The sequence below is a fragment of the Cydia splendana genome, chromosome 11 (assembly GCF_910591565.1).
Source record: "Cydia splendana chromosome 11, ilCydSple1.2, whole genome shotgun sequence".
Lineage (NCBI taxonomy): Eukaryota > Metazoa > Arthropoda > Insecta > Lepidoptera > Tortricidae > Cydia > Cydia splendana.
This window is the reverse complement of record NC_085970.1, coordinates 6,008,597-6,031,323: the sequence shown is the minus strand read 5'-3', so window position 1 is coordinate 6,031,323 and position 22,727 is coordinate 6,008,597. Positions and strand designations below refer to the sequence as shown.

The 22,727-nt window shown below is 36.1% G+C and overlaps 1 protein-coding gene across 1 annotated transcript in view; it reads right to left on the bottom strand.

The window, feature by feature from the left end:
• Positions 1-22,727, bottom strand: part of LOC134794769 (probable serine/threonine-protein kinase kinX) — a 50,945-nt gene that overhangs the window by 11,562 nt on the left and 16,656 nt on the right. Inside the window, exons 2-4 of the mRNA XM_063766552.1 lie at positions 18,594-18,661; positions 12,800-12,958; positions 6,450-6,614 (exon numbers count right to left, since the gene is read on the bottom strand). Coding sequence (XP_063622622.1) covers positions 6,450-6,614; positions 12,800-12,958; positions 18,594-18,661 — 392 coding nt within the window. The remainder of the gene's footprint in view (positions 1-6,449; positions 6,615-12,799; positions 12,959-18,593; positions 18,662-22,727) is intronic.

Below are 22,727 nucleotides of genomic sequence, written 5' to 3'. Positions count from 1 at the left end.
TATGAATAGGGAATATTAGGCAAAGCTCTGCGTAGGTGGCACCTTTGTGGCACATACAGTAAACAAACCACATTGACACATGGCCTACCGCGAAACAAGAAAATCGAAATTTCATTATCTAATCTCTCTATCACTCTTGCATATTCGAGCGATAAAGAGGCAGATAACTAAATTTCGATTTTCGCGTTTACCGGTAGGCCCTTGTTAACAAACCGCCTTGATGCATCAATGTCATATTTTATTGTCTGTGAAAACTTGTCAAAAAACAGTTTTTAGGCACAGTATGTATAAGTTAGTCTATGAATTTACTGAGTCGGTAGTGCTGCACTCTGGCGGCAGAACATTGCAGTAATATCCCCTATTGATACTGGAGTGATTTGTTAGATGTATTTTCCGATATTTTTTTTTTCTTGTATAATAAATTCCGATCGTCTTTTTTCCCTGTATAAAAATTTCCGCACGCCTTTTTTCCCTATAGATATATTTCCTGGTATATTTTTTTTCTTGTATATATAAATCTGAACGCCTTCTTTCCGTATAGACATATTTTCCGATAGATTTATTTTCTTATACACAAATATCTGAACGCCTTCTTTCCCTGTATTTTTGTTGTTTAACGAAAAATTTCATGGTCATTCATTTTACTAGGGGCAAAACTTCTTATTTGCTTGGACCCTGTTTGCAATCTTGTGTGGAATATTTTGTGTATCATGGTTAGTTATCTTTAAAGGAATTTTACCAATCAGTAATCAAATCAAACGAGTGAAACGTTGTACTTAGTTAGGCACTTGACAGAAGTACGCCTATTAATCCTCTATACAGTTTATACGTGTAGATACGAACTTTTTCGATAAAACACGATGGAAAGTAATTATGCACTACATCTGTATCAACTTTTATGTTGTAGTGTAAGTAGGTAGTAACGTAAACGGGCAAAATTGCGAACATGCGAATACATATTATATAATTTTCTATCAAGAATCATATCTGTTTTAAAATTTCTGATCAGGAAAAAAGACAGCCGGGAATTTGTCCCCTAGTAAAATTAAGGACTATAAAATATTGCATTATGTTAAAAAAATACAGGGAAAGAAGGCGTTCAGATATTTGTGTGTAACAAATCTTATTTTCTTATACACAAATATCTGAACGCCTTCTTTCCCTGTATTTTTTTAACATAATGCAATATTTTATAGTCCTTAATTTTACTAGGGGACAAATTCCCGGCTGTCTTTTTTCCTGATCAGAAATTTTAAAACAGATATGATTCTTGATAGAAAATTATATAATATGTATTCGCATGTTCGCAATTTTGCCCGTTTACGTTACTACCTACTTACACTACAACATAAAAGTTGATACAGATGTAGTGCATAATTACTTTCCATCGTGTTTTATCGAAAAAGTTCGTATCTACACGTATAAACTGTATAGAGGATTAATAGGCGTACTTCTGTCAAGTGCCTAACTAAGTACAACGTTTCACTCGTTTGATTTGATTACTGATTGGTAAAATTCCTTTAAAGATAACTAACCATGATACACAAAATATTCCACACAAGATTGCAAACAGGGTCCAAGCAAATAAGAAGTTTTGCCCCTAGTAAAATGAATGACCATGAAATTTTTCGTTAAACAACAAAAATACAGGGAAAGAAGGCGTTCAGATATTTGTGTATAAGAAAATAAATCTATCGGAAAATATGTCTATACGGAAAGAAGGCGTTCAGATTTATATATACAAGAAAAAAAATATACCAGGAAATATATCTATAGGGAAAAAAGGCGTGCGGAAATTTTTATACAGGGAAAAAAGACGATCGGAATTTATTATACAAGAAAAAAAAAATATCGGAAAATACATCTAACAAATCACTGGAGTGTGTAAAAAACAAAAGCTCTCTAAGCAACCGAAATATAAGGCAAAATATCCTTTCACCGAGTAACGTGAAAAACTGTATATCTCCAATCAGCTAACGAACTTAAGAAAACCCTCATTATCCTAAATAAATTCACAGATAATCAAAGATAAGATAAGAAAGACTAATCCGGAGTTTTTAATCCAATCCCGATGTCTAGACACGCTTGCGGGTGTTCGGAATAATGATTGCTTGAAATCTTTTCAAATTCTGAGTGAAGCCACCTTATCATTCTTTTTTTAGTTGACAGGTAAATATATTTAGGCATATTGAAATCTAGGTTTTCATACAAATTTGGAAAAAGTAATTCGCATGTGAAATGGGATATAAAGTAAACAAATTTAGGTATTTTCGATTATCATTATGTGAAGCTAATATGTACTAAGTTTAGAGAAAACAAAAATTGAATAAAAATAAACTTTCAATATTTGATGCCAGACAAGCTATCTCTTACAAGATGTACATTTATAATGCAAAATATTCTGGTTTACGTATGCATTTTACACTTACCACACCATACACACATTCATGTATGGTAATAAAGTGTTGTATTATTAAAAGGATCACAACACACAAAAGGAAGGGGTGCAAGGAAAGCATTTCATTCATCATACAACATATATGAGTAAGAATGAGTAATCCTTATTTATGTAGGTTTATAAAAGCTATTGAGTTTATTTTAGTGTTTGAAAACTGATCGCAAAGCTGAGCGGTATGTTGATTTAAAATAACACGATTTTCATTCATATTTTTAACACTTTAGGTACCGAATACGCAGCTACATATGGCAATTATAATATTCAACTCTATTGACAGCCATTAAAGTTCAAATTTAAACAAATATGTTTATATACCAAGAGGGTTAAACTGAAACGGGACTTAATGAGGTGCACTTTACGTTTAATATTTGGCCTAAATAGTAAACGTATGTAAATAGGCCAAAAATACGTAAGTCCACGCGATTAAGTCCCGTTTCGGTTTTAAAAGTAATAAGCTGAGCGGTGCTTGCGGCTTCTAAACCCAAAGGTCGTGAGTTCAAACAAAATTATAAGTGTTCTTAAATCTTCTTCAACCTAGCGTTTTCCCGGCCCGGCCTAGCGCCAGGGTCCACTTTCCTGCTCAGTCTTCTCCACTTTGCCCGGTCTTCGGCATCCTCAGGTGTGAGAGTGTTCTCTCCCATGTCCGCGTATATAAGTGTACTTAAATAAGTGTAAAATTTCATTTGAGGGTTTTTCAATGAAGGATAATGTAGGGAGGAATACATAGTACCTAAAGTATATACTCGTAATATTTCATGTTCTAGTAATGGTAAAATTGATGTTGAAGCAGAATATTACGTCGTAAATAAGTAAAACTATGTTATTTCTTTAGATAATTCGCTATATCTATTTAAACTTATTAATTACTTCTTATTATCATTAATTTTGAATGAAATTTTGATTGTCAGTGTTATTTTTCGTACTCCATTATTCATAATGTAAAAAAACTGACAATCACAATATAAATTCCTAAAAATTTACCATGTGTAATTTTAAGTGACATTGTATATTGTGAGATAAATAAATCATATCATATCATATCATATCTATTTATTTATTTTAGTGTTTTATATGGTATGTTTTATTTAGGTATGTACTTGTATTTCGTTGTACCAATAAAATGAAACTTTGTGATTGCTACTAAATGCATGTAATTAATACAAAAATATGTATTTCTCACGAGTCATGTTTTAAGCTGTGTTAGGTATATCAAAGTGGAATTCACTCACTCTATTATCATGCCTTACTTTCAATCAAACAAAGTTTTTGAAGCATCCATACAAGGTTATTTAGATTACAGAAGCCAAATAAAAGTTTGTAAAAATATTTCAAATTAATTGTTTGTTTGCGATTCGTTCGAGTCACGCCAAATTGGTCAGACATTCACTTGAACCGTTTAGTACAGAACGGCTTATGTCAATGTTTAATTTAATAGACGTGTCGTTCTTAAGTAAAAGGAACCTAGTTACTGTTAACTTCTATATTTCCAGGTGTTTCCATATAAATACTATTTAGTCAAAAATTACTTAAAATTTGATCTAAACCTATCTGTTAAACATATAGGTTTATGGTTTTACTAACAATGTTTTCTTTTATTGAAAAGCAACTGTTAAATACAAAGGTGTAAAAAATAGAAGCGATCCGTTTAAGGGCATATTCGTCATCGTGTTCCGATTAGGAAGAAGTAGAAAAAAAATCCCACTATTTTTCCTTTAATAGTGGCATTTTGTACATACCTACTTTTCGAGAAACTCATTGCTAAAATTTGAATCAACGTCCTTTCGTTTCAAAGCCTTATCGTTTAGGTACCATTACTTTGTTCGTTTTATATTTCACCACGCAACAGCCATAATCGTTATTAGAAAATCATTTTAAATATGGAACTAATTGAATGAATTTTACGAATAATTGAATGTTTTGACATTTGCTGAGACTTGAGATAGCCGCGACCACGACCAGTGAAACCTGTGTCGAAACGTCGGTAAATAAAGGTACCTACTTAACAAAATATATTCGCGGTAGACCCGGTTATAAATATGATTTCATAATTGAATGAATTTTTCAATGGCTGTTAGATTTATTTTGTGTGGTGGGACAATTAAGTACCGACTAGGCTCCCACTAAAACAGCCACAAATGTAACTTACCTCCTTTTCGACCCGGTTAACAATTAGCTACGTGACGGCTAATCTGAATTGTTATCTTAGCGGTGCAAACAGATTTCACGTCTCGCAGTTTCAATACAAATTCCATCGGGGGAAATCCAATCAGGTTGGCCAATCGAGGCGGTTAGCAATTAGCATACAGGGGTTTAAAATAGGCTCTCGGTTTGCTCATGAAAATACTTAGGTTTGCTGACAGTATATACCTACAGTGTGTAAATTCAATACGGGCGAATATTTAAACGGTGGTTAGCATAGGACCTAAGAAATATATTGAGATAAATTTTGGTTAGAAATACAATGAAAATATTAACTATACAAAATAATTCGGCCCGCAATGTAGAGAAACACACAAGTTACGAGATTAAAGTCAATCAATGACAGTTACTATAAAAAGCTCGTATCTAGTAATGTCATGTCATGTTAGAGTCTGGCTAGCCAAAAATTGTTGACAGATATTTCGTTGTTGTAATTGTCTATGATTTAAAAAAAACCTTAAAGTCAGTTGTCAATTTATGTCATTCATTAAAATTCTTTGCAGTTTATAAGGGGTTTATTTTAAATAATATTAATAATGTCTATACTGAGTGAGTTTCGGAAACTATTATTTAAGGTCGTAAATAATTACGACAATGTGCGAAGTCGACGTGTAGCGTTGTTTAACGAAAAACTGCAATGTTTACAACTCCTAGACAAATGTAAACAAATTAGGAGGTTGGTGCTCTATAAATATTTTGATACTTAGCATTTAGCATATTTGGCATAATACTTAAGTACGTATTTTTTTGCTGATGGATTAATATTACGGTATTATCGAGCTAGGTCCTATTTACACTACATTTCATTTTTCGCCTTGTTACAATGGTATATGGTGAGAAAGAGTTAACATATGTGTTTATCGTTGACTGTACTTTACATACTGGTAGAAATTATGTGAGCTGACTTTGAGTGCACGTCAACGTATATTTAACTTATATCCTTAGGTACCTTACTTATGCACAGAGAATCAAAAATATTTTCTAGTATTAAAACTATAATTCCTACTACACAAAGTGTGACCAGCCCAAGATTTTTTGAATTTCCCCCCAAACATTTGTGTAATATTTCAGTAGCCAGACTCTATGTCTTCGTAATGAATGTAAGTACATAGCTTCTAAGTAAATTTTCAATAATTAAGTGTAGGTAACTCAAAAAACTTCTTAATTAATAAATACACGGATAAATATTATGACAAAATGTGGAAATGTCGTCAAAATTATATGAAAAAATATATGACGTTTAATAACGACACACTTTGTTATTTGGGTAATGTCGGTTCAGAGTTAGCTAAAACGAATTCAATCGTCTTCCTAGCGTTGTCACAGCTTCTTGCGCCACAACTGATGGCAAAAAATTGCAAGAAATTTATTTAAAAATGTAAAAAAATCATGGGTAAATGATGCATTATTATAGCTCGATCACGCAAAAACGGCAGAACATATTTAAATATTAAATTTTGGAAACAAATAGTAAGTTGTTGGAGGATAATTTTCATCCCCGAATGTGGGTTGGAATGGAAGTAGTAACAGTATATAATATACCTATTCATAAAATGCGTGTCAATTTCAATACGCCTTTGATGAATTTCTAATAAGGGTGATAGACTATTGATTCGGTTAAGTTATATTCTAATGTATGGGGAAGACAAACAAATTATAGCCAGCATTCAATGAATGTAGTATGATACCTTTGAGTATGGTGCTTTACGCACACTTGCGTCCTATCCCCTCCCCCTGACGCAACCCCCCGTTTTAGCATGAAATGTTTCAAACTTCTGTATATCTCACTTACCCCCGCATGTTTCTTCTCATCGTGGTAGCCGCCGTGTTTCTCCTCCTCCGCCGAGTCTCCCTCCTCCTCGAAGAACTCCACTTTCTTCTCGTACTCCTCCTTTTTGTGGATGTCGTGGCTTCCCTTCGTGCTGTGTCCCTTGGAGTGCTTGCCTGACTCCTCGTACTGGGGTCAAATACAGTTCAGAATGGGATAGTATGAAATAGTAGAGCCATTTAATTATTTAACCGGGGCCCATTTCTCAAACGGTATTAGTCTAATATTATTAGTGTGTTACCATGGTAACCCATACGACTTGACAGGGGCCCATTTCTCGAACGATATTAGTCTAATATTACTATTAGTTGTTTATTGTCATGGCGACCCATACGATTTGACAGTTCGTGAACTAATAATATTAGTGTAATGGGCCCCAGTAGGGGTAGGAAGACTGCCTGCCTCGCTTCGGGATCACGAGCGCAATGTTGCGGTCGAAACGCAACAGGTGATTTTTAAGTTTTTGTCAAACTAGAGTAATATGAGTAAAGAAAGAGTGTTAATATAGAATTAAGTAGCGGAATTTATCAGAACTGCTAGCTGACAATAGATGTCGATTGTCGCGGCAAACAAAAACTCTAATGTCCAACAATTTTCAGCAAATATTATGACCGGATTAACTGGAAGTCTATTTTCAACTCCTTCTGCTTATAATATTAGTTGTAAATTGTTTTAGTAGTACATTTTTCGTCAGTAGCGACACTTGTGACATCTAGTGTCAAGTAGGGGTACTAATAGTTCCACTACTTGACGTTAGATGTCGACTACGAAATGTCGCGCGTTTTGGTAAGACAACTGATGTACGGAGTTACCACTCTTTCTTTACTAATATTACTCTATGATCTCGGCATACGCATAGCCATGCGCGTGCTATAGATATAGGAATAGGCGCGTCAATGTACGAGATTCCCCGTGCTAGGCGTCCTTTCTTCCGTCCGTTAGTACAGTCACGAGCTTTAATTTGGGACCCATTTCCATTAAATGTTGTTAGAACATTCATAATGCAATAAGGTTGAAACTTCAGTTCGATGGTGTTGAAACTCTTAAAAGCGAATCGACCCTTGAAATGATAACCGCTTTGCAAAAAGTTATCACTCCGGTTTTATAATCTGTTTAAAGTGACATTTTCAAAAATATTATTTCACAAATTGACGTAATTGAGTGGTTGCATCTAGAAACGTAAACGTAAGTAAATGTCGATAGTAAACATTATGTCAATGAATTATGACACTGCGTTAAAATATTAGCTCTAAATAGCGTCAGTTTGCTACACGATATTGGGATAGTATGAAATAGAATCATTTAATTATTTAACAAGGGTGTTGGCGCTGTTGGAAAGTGCTGGCTGTCTACGCTGTCATTGATATTTGAATTTGTTCTTGTGACATGTTTTCTATTTTGATGCTTATCTATCAATCGTGTAACATGTAAGAATGTTTTCTCTCTAAATAAAATCATATTAATATTGCATCAATACACTTGTATTATTCTATCACTGCTTTCCACCATCAGTGGTAGCAGATCGCGGTTAGTAAAAAAAAATAAAAGTGATAAATAATATGCAAGAATAAAAAAGTGTAAAAGTGAGAAAAGAAAAATGGGTTCGAATTTTCGTAACATCGAAACATTAACGAAATCCAATTACGACACATGGTGCCTACAAGCACAAGCAATCTTAATAAGAAGCGACTTGTGGGAATACGCGAGCGGCGAAAAAAAATTATTGGAGACCGCGACTACTGAAGAAAAAAGTGCTTTTGAAAAAGAAGATAGAAAAGCAAGGTCTGAGCTATTACTGCTAATATCTCCAGCAGAACTTAAGCAAATTAAAGGTTGCAACACGTCAAAAGAGGTATGGGACAAATTAGTATCCATCTATCAAAGCTCGGGACCAGCCAGAAAAGCTACCCTATTAAAACAATTAGTTTTGAAGAAAATGTCACCTCAAGAAGACGTAAGAGACCATCTCAACAACTTCATGGATGTCGTAGGTAAACTAGAAGACATGAAAGTCACTATCAACTCAGAGCTGTTAAGCATAATGATGTTGTATAGTCTGCCTACAAATTTCGACAGCTTTAGAACGGCGATTGAGTCGAGAGATACTTTGCCTAGCCCTGAAACTCTCAAGGTAAAAATAATCGAAGAACATGAAGCAAGGAGGCAATCTGAGCCCCAAACTTCAGAAGCATTCTACATGAAAGCAAAGAAAAAGAGTTTAATGTGCAGCAATTGTAATAAAAAAGGGCATTCAACGGAAGATTGTTGGTCGAAGAAAAAACAAAAGAAAAACGTGAACAAAAATCAACAAAAGAGCTTCAATGTATGTCTGACAACTGAAACGTCAAAATTCAAAAATGGATCGTGGTGTCTTGACAGCGGCTGTACGTCGCACATGACAGGAGAAGAAGATTTGTTGACAAACCTAATCCCTGCATCTGATAAACTACGATTGGCGTCAGAAAAGCATACTGCAAATGTAGAAGGTAAAGGAAAAGTGGTACTACATGCTGATGAGTACGAATATACTTTAAAAAATACGCTTTACGTTCCGGACTTGACAAATAATCTAATGTCAGTAAGCAAAATAACAGATAATGGCTTTAAAGTCTTATTTGAAAAGAATGAAGCTAGTGTCCTAGAAGACGAAAGTGTAATCTTAAAAGCAAAGAGAAGAGACGGGTTATACTACCTTGAACTTGAAGAGCCGACGGAGACAGCAAATTTCACGCCTGTAGTAGAAAGCGAAATTATGAAGTGGCATAAAAAATTAGGTCACGTTAATGAGAGAGACTTGAAACTAATGCAAAGAAATGAGATGATAAGAGGACTTGATTTCAAAGAAAAATCTCTTGAACCGTGTGAAACCTGCATCAAAGGTAAAATGTCAACTCTACCATTTCAAAGCTATGGTGAAATATTCTCTACTGAGCCTCTACAGATAATATACAGTGATGTATGCGGTCCTTTTGAGCATCAATCAATGGGCGGTTCGAAGTATTACGTCACGTTCATAGACGACTTCACAAGATATTGCTGTGTATACTTCATGTCACAAAAAAGTGAAGTTATCGAAAAATTCAAGGAGTATAAGAAGAACGTCGAACTATTCCATAAAACCAAGATACAGAATCTCCATACAGACAATGGTGGTGAGTACCGATCAAAAGCTTTCGACAACCTCCTCAAAGAGTACGGTATAAACAGAAGACTGACTACTCCCTACACACCTCAATCGAACGGGTGTAGCGAGAGAAAAAACAGATCTCTGATGGAAAAAACAAGATGTCTAATGCTTGACTCCAACGTCCCTCCATATTTATGGGCAGAGGCAGTGAATACTGCTAATTACCTGATAAACAGGAGCCCAGCAAGAGCTCTGAAAGGAAGCTCGCCCTACGAGAAGTGGACAGGAAGAATACCATCAGGAAATCACCTACATGTATTCGGAAACAGAGCGTTTGTTTTGAATAAAAATCGCAGAGGAAAATTGACTGCGAAAGCTATTGAAGGAGTGTTTATAGGATATGCGAGAAACGCAAAAGGTTTCAGAATATACATACCGGCGAAAAATGACATTGTTATCAGCAGAGATGTACGAATAATGGAGAAGATGCATTTCAAAATGAATACTGATGAACAATATGAAAATATTCAACGGGAACGTTCAGAATCTAAAAAAGAAGAAATTGAAATTGAATTAGAACCTTGTAAAACTAATAATTACTTGCTTTTTCAGGAACCTAATCAATTTTCTTCTGATTCAGAGTCTTCTTTCCAACCTGCTGTTGCTGATCCAGAAATTTCAGAGCCATTTGAGATACCTGAACCTGCTCCAAGTGCAAGACCACAGAGAGTAGTGAGGCCGCCAGAATGGACACGAGATTACGAGCTAAGCAGTTGTGTTACTATGTCTACGTCTGAAAATAAAACTGACTGCTCGCTACTTACTTATGAAGAAGCTGTGACAAGCACGGACAAGCGAAATTGGGAGAAGGCAATTCAATCTGAGAAGGATTCACTCGAAAAGAACAACACGTGGGTAATAGTTGACAAGTCAGAAGCCAAAGGACACAAGATTCTGTCCAACAAATGGGTATTTAGAATAAAAGATGACGGTACGTACAAGGCGAGATTAGTCGTACGTGGCTGCGAGCAGAAAGGTAACCTGGATTTTGAAGAAATTTATAGCCCAGTTGTAAGTCAATCTGCTCTAAAGACATTATTAGCAGTTGCCGCATCTAAAAATTACTACTTCATGACTTTTGATGTCAAGACCGCTTTCTTATACGGCGAACTGACAGATGAAGTTTACATGAAACTACCTGTTGGCTATGACATTGGCCGTAATGGCACGGAAAAAGTTTGTCGATTACGAAAATCACTATACGGATTAAAACAAGCTCCGTTCACATGGAATAAAACCTTTACCCGAGCGATGTTTGATTTAGGTTTCAAGACAATCAAAACCGAAAGATGCGTATTCGTAAACGAAGACAAGTCAATAATAATCGGATTGTTTGTTGACGATGGACTTGTCATAGGAAAAGACCGAAAAAAGATAGACTGCATTTTGAAAAAACTTGAAACCAAATTCGAGATGAAAAGAAATGAAAATCCAAATACTTACCTGGGTATGGAAATTCATAACTCCAAAGAAGGAATAAGGTTGACGCAGAAGACCTATATTAACGATATTTTGGAAAAATATAATATGAAAGATGCTAAATCTTGTGACACACCTGGAAGCAACGATGCCAAGTCGACACAGGAAACTCCTCAGGAGAAGGAATACCCCTATAGAGAGGCAGTGGGGAGTCTACTGTATCTATCGACCAGAACGAGACCTGACATCGCACAGGCTGTAAATTTAGTTAGCAGAAATATTGAAAATCCGACTAAACAAGATGTCGTAAAAGTGAAGAGGATATTCAGATATCTAGTTGGAACTAAAGAGAAGGGTATACTGTTTAAAAGAAATAGCCCGTTAGAAATCATAAATGCTTACTCGGACTCTGACTATGCGGGAGATCCGAAGACGAGACGAAGCACATCTGGCTCAGTACTTATGATAGCAAATGGACCTGTTTCATGGGCATCCAAGAGACAACCCATAGTGTCCCTTTCATCTACAGAAGCTTAATTTATTGCTGCAGCAGAATGCTGTAAAGAAGCGTTATACCTAAAATCGTTCTTAAAGGAAATAACAGATATAGAAGCAAAAGTTAATCTGCATGTTGACAATCAAAGCTCAATACAGCTAGTAAAATCTGGATCCTGCAACAAAAGATCTAAGCATATAGACGTGCGATACCATTTCATACATGAACATTTTGTGCAAGGGCTGATCAATATAAACTACTGCCCAACCGAAGTACAGCTAGCGGATATAATGACAAAGCCTTTAGGTAAAGTGAAGTTCGCTGGACACTGCAAGACACTAATGTGTGGATAGTGCATACTGCAGCCACATGAGCATCCATCAGGAGAAGGTGTTGGAAAGTGCTGGCTGTCTACGCTGTCATTGATATTTGAATTTGTTCTTGTGACATGTTTTTTATTTTGATGCTTATCTATCAATCGTGTAACATGTAAGAATGTTTTCTCTCTAAATAAAATCATATTAATATTGCATCAATACACTTGTATTATTCTATCACTGCTTTCCACCATCAGGCGCAACATAAGTACTCGTACGAAGACCGGTTGACGACACATGACGTCACACACATACGTCACGGCTCCCCGTTCCGCGTACCTACATTAGACTGCACCTTACAGCCGAAGCGGCTACACATATTTTATATTGATTTCCAAAAACCTAAACGTTATACCTGTATCTAGCTATTAAGTTAATTAAAGAAGATAGTAATATCCTGGAGTTCTTCATTATTCACCGCAAGAGCTTAAATTGAGGAGTACATCGAACAAAGGGGCCCATTTCTCAAACGGTATTAGTCTAATATTATTAGTGTGTTGCCATGGTAACCCATACGACTCGACAGGGGCCCATTTCTCGAACGATATTAGTCTATTAAATATATTAAGAACGCACTCACGTATCTTAAGTCGAAAAACGCTCGACATGTTTCACTCCGTACCGAAGAGTGTCACCAGGAGCTTTACTCACGAAAGGTTTGATATTAGTCTAATATTATTGTATTTTTGTTCCAGTTTGCTACACGATATTCAACCTTAGGTGGGTCCCAAATTAAAGCTTGTGAGTGTACCATCGCCCACTCTGTTAACTGTCCATCGGTGGACCTTATTACAAAAGGCCTAAGGTCCAGTTAAGTGTTGCTATTAGTACGTACCTTAGCATGTTTCTTGCCATGTTCCTCGTGTTCATGTTCCCCGTAGTGGCCGGACTCGTCATGGTGCTCTTTATTATGACCCCCGCGGTCCTCATACTTGCCAAGGTGGTCCTCTTTGTCGTGGTGCCCCTTTTTGCTCCTCGAATCCTTGTGAAGGCCCTGTTGAAAACAATTGAAACTATCACAAACATATAACACCTTCATATCAACAATAATGTATAACAAAAGTAGGTAATTAATTTGTTTTGTTTTCGTCAGATTACGATCAAATTTTCGATCGAGTTCCCTCTTTCAGTGTACGTCTTAAAAATCTTCTGAGCTGTGAAAACGTATGGTATTTCCGTAGCTCCACGGAAAATTAGGTACCTTTTTTTTGGATATATTTTTATTTCGTATTTTTACCGCCTAAAATGAGGAGCTCTACAAACCAGCCAAATATTATCCTAACGAAATAAAAAGATAACACAATAAAAATCGGTCCTAATATTGCAATTGCATTGTAGGTAATACACAAGAGTAAGGTTAGGTAGGTATTCTTTCAAAATATATCTACAAAACGGTATTGTAGGTTTGGGAAGTTCTGTTCAGGCTAATAATGATTTAAAAATATCTGAGCATACTGTCTACTCGTTTTCCTTGACAATAGTAGTGTTTAGATATATTTGAGCACTATGCCGCTCGCACATATTCACCAAACAGCTATGTTTCCATGCAAGACCTTCTAAACATGACTACCTATATTATGTATTGTCATACACCGCGATATTCAAATGAATGCTATGTTTAACGAGAAATCCTTTGAAATGTTTAATATATGCATATTCGACGTATAATTGGCACCCCGTACAATACAGGGACGTAATTGATTTCTGAAGTTCTCACTACTTCGAGTTCCCTCTTGTTTGTAATTTGTATACAAGGTGCGTATGAAATTGGGGCTTTAAATTTTGAGAACAACGTTTATAAATGAATTTCTATCATTTATGAACAATAATATAAGTAATAAAATAAAATAAAATAATTTAATAATAAATATATGACCAGGTATGAATCGGACTCATATATCTAATTGATTGTACCTTAGAGTGCTTCTTATTTCGCCGAAGATCATTTTACCTAAGTGGCATAGGCTTAATTTAGTCTCTGCCACTAAAAAAACAATGGGGATTTTTTTCAGTCAGACGTTGCTATGCGTGATAAGGCATAGGGTAGCGATACGGATAGGTATTGCCTTTTAAAATAATGCCAGACAGACAGAATAGACTTAGTAATAAGGGTTAGGTATAATAGGGTCCAGACGGTCCAGTCGAGTAATTGTAAAAGTGCAAAATAAGGTGTAAATTTAGTTTGAAGACGAGAAACGGTTATTCTATTTAAATGCCCGGTGCCAGAGGCACCCTGTATTTATTTATAACCCTGTCTTTTGTTATGTTATGTCAACAATCCAATAGCTTGTAAACTATTGACAAATCAAATAGCTTATGTATATTGACCGCCTACGCAAAAGCCCCTGTAAATGCAATACTTCCAATTTGGTTTACGTCAAAGAAATATGACATAGGTAGTTAATAGGTAATGTTAAACTGTATTCTTTCCTCGTAGTTTATAATTGAATTATTTTTTTTGCTCCGTGAGTATAATTATATCTTACAACATCATTTATTTTATTAGGTACTGTACAATAGGAATATATAGATCTATTGTCTTTCATTCTGTCACATCTTTCTTTTTAACGAAAAGCGTTGCTATGTTTTGTTCTAAATTGGTTAGTGTATAATCTCTTGTTTGTGTAGGATCCTTATCCGTATAATATTTATTCATCTTTTTTATTTTTTTTTCGAAAACGATTTTTATGATTTGTTTTATAGAGCAGAAAAATCAAAAGCACAACCGAGGTTTGAACACACGATTTTGACCACCACACACATGTGAAAGGTTAAATATGGATATTTTTTTACATGACAGCATTCAAATACTAGTGTCCGACCGAAGGTTCGGTTTCGGTTTCGGTTTCGGCCAGTTTCGGCCAAAAAATCATGTTTCGGCTGTAGTTTCGGTTTCGGCCAAAAAACGGCCGAACCTTTCGGCCGGGCCGAAACTTACGAAATGGTACTTCGGACAAAGACCAAAAGTTGGGGAATAAGTATATAGGACAACAATATTAATACCTGCATATACTGATTCATGTACAGTAGGTACATGTAGGTACAGAAATTAATTGGTTTATTATAAAACACAATTCCACTAATGAGGGCGCCATATATTAGACGGTCGACGCAGTTTTAAGAGGCTGTCAACACCTATAACGCGCACACTGTCTAATTGTATCGGAGTGAATGAGATAGCACTGTCGCACGTAGCAGTTATCCGAATATCAGCTCGGCCCGAGTCGAACGATGTCTTTTTCGCTCTTATTCACTCACTTATTCAGTCGTTTTCCTATCTACCTGTAATGGCAAATTTTAAACGAGGCTAATAAAGGCTGCGCTCAACTAGTTCCGCAAAGTTGATTTTCTCAATAGTTAATATTTTGCGATGCTGAACAGCTGACTATTGATTAAAACGAAGAAAAAACCCTTAAAAGTGTCCCCAGTACAGTTTTTCATACGAATGCTCGACCTTAGCCTCACTTTTTACCTCAAATTACCATTGGTTTGTGTTCCACATGTCCTCTACTTCAGCTTAGCCTTTGGCCTCGCTGCGCCATGCTCGGCCTGTGGTCTCGCTTTTTAATACAATGGACGATGGTTGAAGTCTGTGCTCAACTTACTTATCCTGAAGCCTGAAGCACGGCTTTGACTTCGCATGAAAGTTCGCCTCACTGTGGCACTTCGGACTTTTAGGCCCAGGTGAAGATCGGTACCCGGCCTTGCGATATTGTTAACAAAAAATTTCGCGCTCGCTGCGCTCGCGTTTTTGGTTGGTTTTTTGGTTGACCCTGTATCTACATGTTAGCTTGACTGGTGAATGAATAGAGTTAGACCAAGAAAATTCTTCAATGATTTTGATAGCATACGCAGTGCAACTAGTGCAAATGTTATTTATACGTCATAATTTCATAGAAGTTTAGCGTTTAAAATAACACTTGCACTTAGGGTTGCCAGATGGTCGGGATTTGGCGGGATTCTCCTGATTTTTAGCATGTGTTCCCGATTCCCGACAAAGTGAAAACTGTCCCGAAAAACAGCTTCACGTTATAAAACCATAATTTCAAGTTCCGAACTATCGTCGAGCGAGCGAGCGACCCGCGTCGAGCCGCTCGCTGCCGCGATTTATTTTTGTATGTTCAAGATCTCAAAGAATTTATACTATATTTATATAAAAACGTCTATGGGCAGAGCAGCTGACGTAGTGCCAATAATGTAAAATATCGTTGTTTTCAATACAATTACTTTAATTTGAATGGTTTTTTTTTTTCCCGACTTAAGTCCCAAAATCCCGAAAAATTGATATTTTTTCCCGATAATAGCGCCTTTCGATCTGGCAACCCTACTTGCACTGCGTGTGTTATCAAAATCGTTGCAGAATTATCTTGGTTTAACTCTAGTAATTTTCTTAAAAAACTGCTTAAGTAACATCAATTTCAAGGACATTGGGTGTTGACAGCGCCATAATGTGTGTAAAAGCGGTTTTATGACATTTTTTCAACGATTTTAGCAAGTCTACAAAAGTTTCGGTTTCGGTTTCGGTTTCGGCCGAAACTAGAGCCAAAGCCGAACATTCGGTTTCGGTTTCGGTTTCGGCAAAAAAACATGTTTCGGTCGGACACTATCAAATACATTTTCAAAAAAAAAGGGACCAACACTCTGTTTTAAAATTAGAAATTAAAATGATAATATCATATTATATTAAGTTAAAAACATATTTAATCTCGGTTCGTGAATTTTTTGAGTAGCCAACTTCTGAAAAAATTGTAATAAAAAAGGATAAAACTTTTATGATACGAATATAGCTTATGCAAAATTTTGCTACGAATTTCATTGAACCCCAATCAAAAATTCTCCGCTCCGAAATTAAATAAAAAAGAAGTATAGCAACACGGCCATCAATACGTATCTCCTTAAATGGACTCCCTAACAATTATATTGTTTAAATAACAATCAGTTCTATGATTGTCCGATGCGTCCATGATCTCAATATTTACAGCTAAATTTACCCTACAATCTATTGTATAACTCGAGACTGTCAATGTTTTCAGAAGCGGTTGTGTCATGTGGACATAACAATGAGTGAATGTGCAAATATAATTACCAAAATATTAGAACGAATAGATTTGAATACTTAAAATATTATAATATTTAAAACTTGCGCGTTTTGAAATATTACTTCTTAAAATATTTAAAATCCCACACCTTATAGATTAAGATCGTTGACCGAGCGTTAGCGAGCGAGCGCTGGTGGCCTAGCGGTAAGAGCGTGCGATTTTCAATCCGTAGGTCGCGGGTTCAAAATCCGGCTCGTACCAATGAGTTTTTCGGGGCTTATGTTATGTACGAAATATCAGTTGCTTTTCGGTGAAGGAAAACATCGTGAGGAAACCGGACTAATGCCAATAAGGCATAGTTTCCCCTCTGGGTTGGAAGGTCAGATGGCAATCGCTTTCGTAAAACTAGTGCCTACGTCAAATCATGAGATTAGTTGTCAAGCGGACCCCAGGCTCCCATGATCCGTGGCAAAATGCCGGGATAACGCAAGGAAGAAGAAGACCGAGCGTTAGCGTAGGTCTCCGTTTCAACTCGGACATAAAAACTTTCGTATGTCCGAGCGTTCTCAACAGGTGGCAATTCTCAACCGATTCTCGGAAAAATTTGTAAGCAGGTTCAATGTTTAAAAAAAAAATTTGTCGATTTTCAAAATGGCGAAGGCATCTATTTATTGAGTTTTAAGCTATGCTTGCAGGGTCTACAGCTGACAAAGCTACTAGTTTAATTCGTTTGGGCTATATAAATAGATTTATTCAATCGCATAACCTAAATCAACAGCATTAAGCCAAGCTTAAGTATGTGTTAGGTAGTAGAGAGAATAATTATAAGCTAAGCTAAGGTGCAGAGGTAACTGACCCCACTGCATAGAAACTTGTTTGGCGGGGGGGCAGTTATTTTCGCAGGCAAAGGCGCAAACTAGGTATAGTGGATATTTAAGCGATGATAAATTTAGTATGAAAAACCTCTAAATTTTTCTGCTAAGGACGCTAAGCACGAAGTTTAATACATTGCCCTTTTTTTTTGAAGTCAAAACTTCTTTAGCGGCGCTGTGCACTTTTTTCGATGGGGAAAAAAATGTTAAACTCACGACAGGTCACGTGACCGTAAGATTCGTAAGACGTAAGACGGACACGTGACCTGATCGAAAAACTGTTACAATGTCATTGAGTTTTCACTTCTGCCGGCCCTCCCGGAGTGCAACCCGTTGTTTTTTTTTTGACGGAGTGGGAATGCATTTACGCACGGTGTGCACACATGGCACTCTCTTGGCGCTGGTACTTGTTCCGCGCTAAATTCAATTTTTAGACAGTATTTTTCTCGTTTTTGACGAGACTAGCAAGCAACGCTAAGTGGTCTTCGTAGTCTATAGACGTTGCTATATTAAGGGTGTCACATGCGCGTTTCTGAATTATGAAGCAATTTGTTTCTACTATACTACTATATGTTTGAGCTATGGTTTTGTTTCGTCCTCTTGATCGCGGCGAGCTGTGATTGGTCAATTTCATTATAGTTGACTAAACCGTATCGAAATGAATATTACAGTTGACGAGTACAAAAAATAAATATTTTCATTTCATTTATTGTTTTACCTCGTAGGCCTTTTTGCCGTGTTCCTCGTGTTCTTCTTCGTGGGAAGAATGATGCTCCGAGCCGTCTCCTGGAACAAAACAGGTGTTTGAAATCGTAGTCCACTTAAGATTATCAACTGAACTGACGACCGGTCTGGCCTAGTGGGTAGTGACCCTGCCTATGACATGCCTAATCCCGGTAAGGACATTTATTTGTGTGATGACACAGATATTTGTCCGCCTGTTGTTACCTACTCATTTAAGTCCTGTCGTTTTCTTTTTGTACTTTTCTTTAGTACCATTGACCGGGGTGACTTTCAAATGCAGGGGCGACTTTAAAATTCTAGTTTTCTAGCCATAATATATATTTATGCGAGATTTTTTACAGTAGGTGAATATAAATATATAGTAATCTAACTAGTTACAGGAACATTTTCAATAAATAATGAATAATGGTAATTCTATGGCCGTTTTAAATCTATCAAAGTAACCCCAAATTTTCCAAAGTCACCCCGGTCTACGGTAGTGCACAATAAAGAATTTTATTTTTATTATTATTCTCTTTATTTAATTTGGGTCTTAGGTTAGGGTTTTTACAACGTGAGTATAAAAGTACAATAAACACTTACAAAACATTACAAAAAAATATATAAACACATTATAAAAAAACCTAACCCAGGGTGCCGCCGGCAGCGGGGCAGGATCCAAGCTGCGGTGGTCAGGGCCGCAGAGTGAGGAATCGACGTACTATACGCGCCGTGTCCAAAATTACCGCCTTCTGCATGTGACCCTTGATCCAACCACCCAGCGAGAGAGTCTCTCTAGGACGGAACTGACGACCGGTCTAGGTGTTGGTCGAGACTCTTCGCTATGAGACCGTTCGCTGACACGACTATAGGAATAATGATCGTCGAGTCAACATCCCACATGGCGGTTATCTCGTGAGCTAAGTCTAGGTACTTGCTGGACTTGTCCTTCCCTATTATTATTATATTTGTTCCTGAGTCATGGTTGTTTTTCTATGTATGTATTTAAGTACCTATTTATATATTATATCTTTCATGTAACAGGAGCAATAAATTAAACTGTCGGCTGTACTCCTCAAACTGACCAACATTTGTCCAACAACTTTTAAAAATAACTTATATTTTTATTTTTATTACACTTTAAAGTTTATTGAGACGCAATGTATTGCAAGCAATTTTTTTTATGTTTAAAGCGTGACAAGCAACGTCAAACACGGTGATGTCAGCGTACATTGAAAATAATATTTAACTTGTATGTAAAATATAAAATTTTGAGATTTCATAATATTAAAAAGTTGTTAATCAAAAGTTATATCGTTTGAGGAGTACAATATATGGTTTAATTATTTGCCCGTGTTACAGGAAACACCCGGTATATTGTTGTCTGAGTACCCACAACACAAGCCTTCTTGAGCATACCGTGGGTTTTATACAATCTGTGTAAAAATGTCCCATATTATATATTATTATTTTATTTATTTATTAACTCTAACCTTCGTATGTCTGATCAGTGCGCATAAATAAAATAGTATTTTATGCAACCGTTGTTTAAGAGAGGTCAAAAAAGGCGAGTGGCGTGAGTAACAATTTGAGGCGAAGCCGAAAATTGTTAATATAGACGCCACGAGTATTTTTTGACTCAGTTAAACAACGTTGCATGCAATACTTTTTCTACGACCAAGCACTTACTTTGAAATAAAATTGTAAATTTAACAAATATTTTTAAATCAAGAAGTAACAAAAATGGAGGGTACGGGCGGGAAAAGAATGAATGAATGAATAAAATTAAAAAAAAAAGTCCTTATTTGTCAGAGATGACATTTAAAATAAGGTTGGCAACACTGTATTTCATTCAATATTTTTTGAGTGGTCATTACACGAAGTATCGTAAAATCGCCAAAAATATACTGCGTGTATGCACAAATTCTTTTTTGGGGAATAGGCTAAAGACTTGTCTTGACAACTATAAGGTAGGGTTTTAAAGGTGTGTCCACGACCCTTTAAATGACAAATAAAAGTACGGGAGTACAAAAAATCCATTGCTTAACGCATTCCCTGCCAGGGGGCGTGGCCTAGGAACAAACTTGTATGACGGTGGACGCACATGTGCGTCGGGGGCAGTGAATGTGTTAATACAATAGGTTTAAATTCGTTCGCACTGATCAATGCTTAGACATACGAAATTACGAAGGGTTATAGATCAAGTATTCACTACTATTTACATTAGGTATATTTTAATAACAAAACTTCCATGAGACACAGACATATTAAAAATGTATATAAAAAACAGGTCACTCACGTATTTCAAGTCGACGTCGTATTACGTGCGTGACCCGTTTTTAATATATTTAATAAGGTATATTGTAATCTGCAGCAGCAACACTGTCTGTCAGTGTCTTCGAGCATTTAATATGTATGTATAAACGACTTTTAGACTTTTGTACAAAGTTCCAAATCATTAATAAACATCAATTTGGCTTTCAGAAAGATAAGTCAACAACACTGGCAATCTATTCCCTGATCAAGTCGATATTAAATAGTATAAATAATAACAGAATAACCACAGGGCTTTTCTTTGATTTATCGAAAGCCTTCGATCTCGTTTCTCATGACCTGCTTTTAAATAAATTAGAAAAATATGGAATAAGAGGGCTGCCACTCCAGTGGATATCCTCATATCTGAGTAACAGATTGCAGTGTGTTGAAATATCTAAAGTTGACGAAAATAATGAAAAAAGGAACTACAACTCCGAATACAAATTAAATAAGTACGGCGTACCACAGGGGAGTATATTGGGCCCTATACTCTTCTTGTTATACGTAAAGGACATAACTGAAATAACTCATCATCAATTTATCTTATTTGCTGACGACATATCTGTAATTGTGACATCCGAAAATAGTATAGTTAATAGTAATACAATAGAAGAACATGAATCTGACATTAATAGAACGATAGAAGTAATTATTAAATGGCTCCATATTAACAACTTAGACATCAATTTGAGTAAATCAAAATATATCATGTTCAACAAAAATATACCTCATCTGAATGTTACACGAATAGAGAAAGTAACACAAACAAAATTTTTAGGTGTAACAATAGATGAAAACTTGAACTGGAAGGCACATGTACAAATCGTATGTAGCAAAATCAATAAGTTTGTTTACGCACTTAAACAAGTACGGAAAGTTACAACCGTCGCTACCGCAATTTCTACATACCGAGCATACGTAGAATCCACGCTACGATATGGTGTCCTAGCTTGGGGCAATAGCACCGATAAGGATAGGCTTTTTATCGCCCAAAAAAAATGTGTTCGAGCAATTTGCGGTCTCCCACCTTGGGAAAGTTGTAAACCTATGTTTAATAATCTTGGCTTACTACCGCTACCCGCACTATATATGTACGAAATATGTATGTTTGTCAGCAAAAATAAGCATCTTTTTAAAAAGGCAGCTGACCTGAACCAGCGTCCTCGTAGAGACCCTAACAGACTCGTATTAGACGTTACTCCAAAACTAGCACTCTACAGTAAAAGTTGTCTCAAAATGTGTGTTAAGCTTTTTAACAAATTGCCTGAACACCTTAAAGAGTTGAATGCCAAAGCACTAAAACCAAGGCTCTATAAATGGCTACATGGACAAACCTTGTATAATATTAATGAAATTTTAAATTGACGGTTCCTTTAATTAATTAAATTTCTTAGCTTTAACATTGACATTTGAATTGTTTTGTATATACCTGTCTATTTTGCTTAATGTATTGTATGTCCTAGAGCTTAAGGTGTAAATTTGCATGCTACTTTGCAGTTAATCATGTGTTACCTAATAACAATAGCATAAGAACCACTGTACCATGTTTATTGCAAATAAATGAAATCTAAATCTAAATAACTGGAGTGGCCATTAAGAGCTTACCCCTCTGCCGAAAGTGCAAACTTTTGTATGGACTGACATGGCTATTTGTACGTTACGCAAAAATCGGCAGACTGTTTCGTAAAGAAAATAACAGCGATGACATCTCCTTTCTAAATGCTCTAAGGTCAGTGTCCATAAAGGAGAATGTTAATATTTAGATTAATGACCGATCGTTAGCGTGGTTTCCGTTTCAGCTGGGGCAAAAACG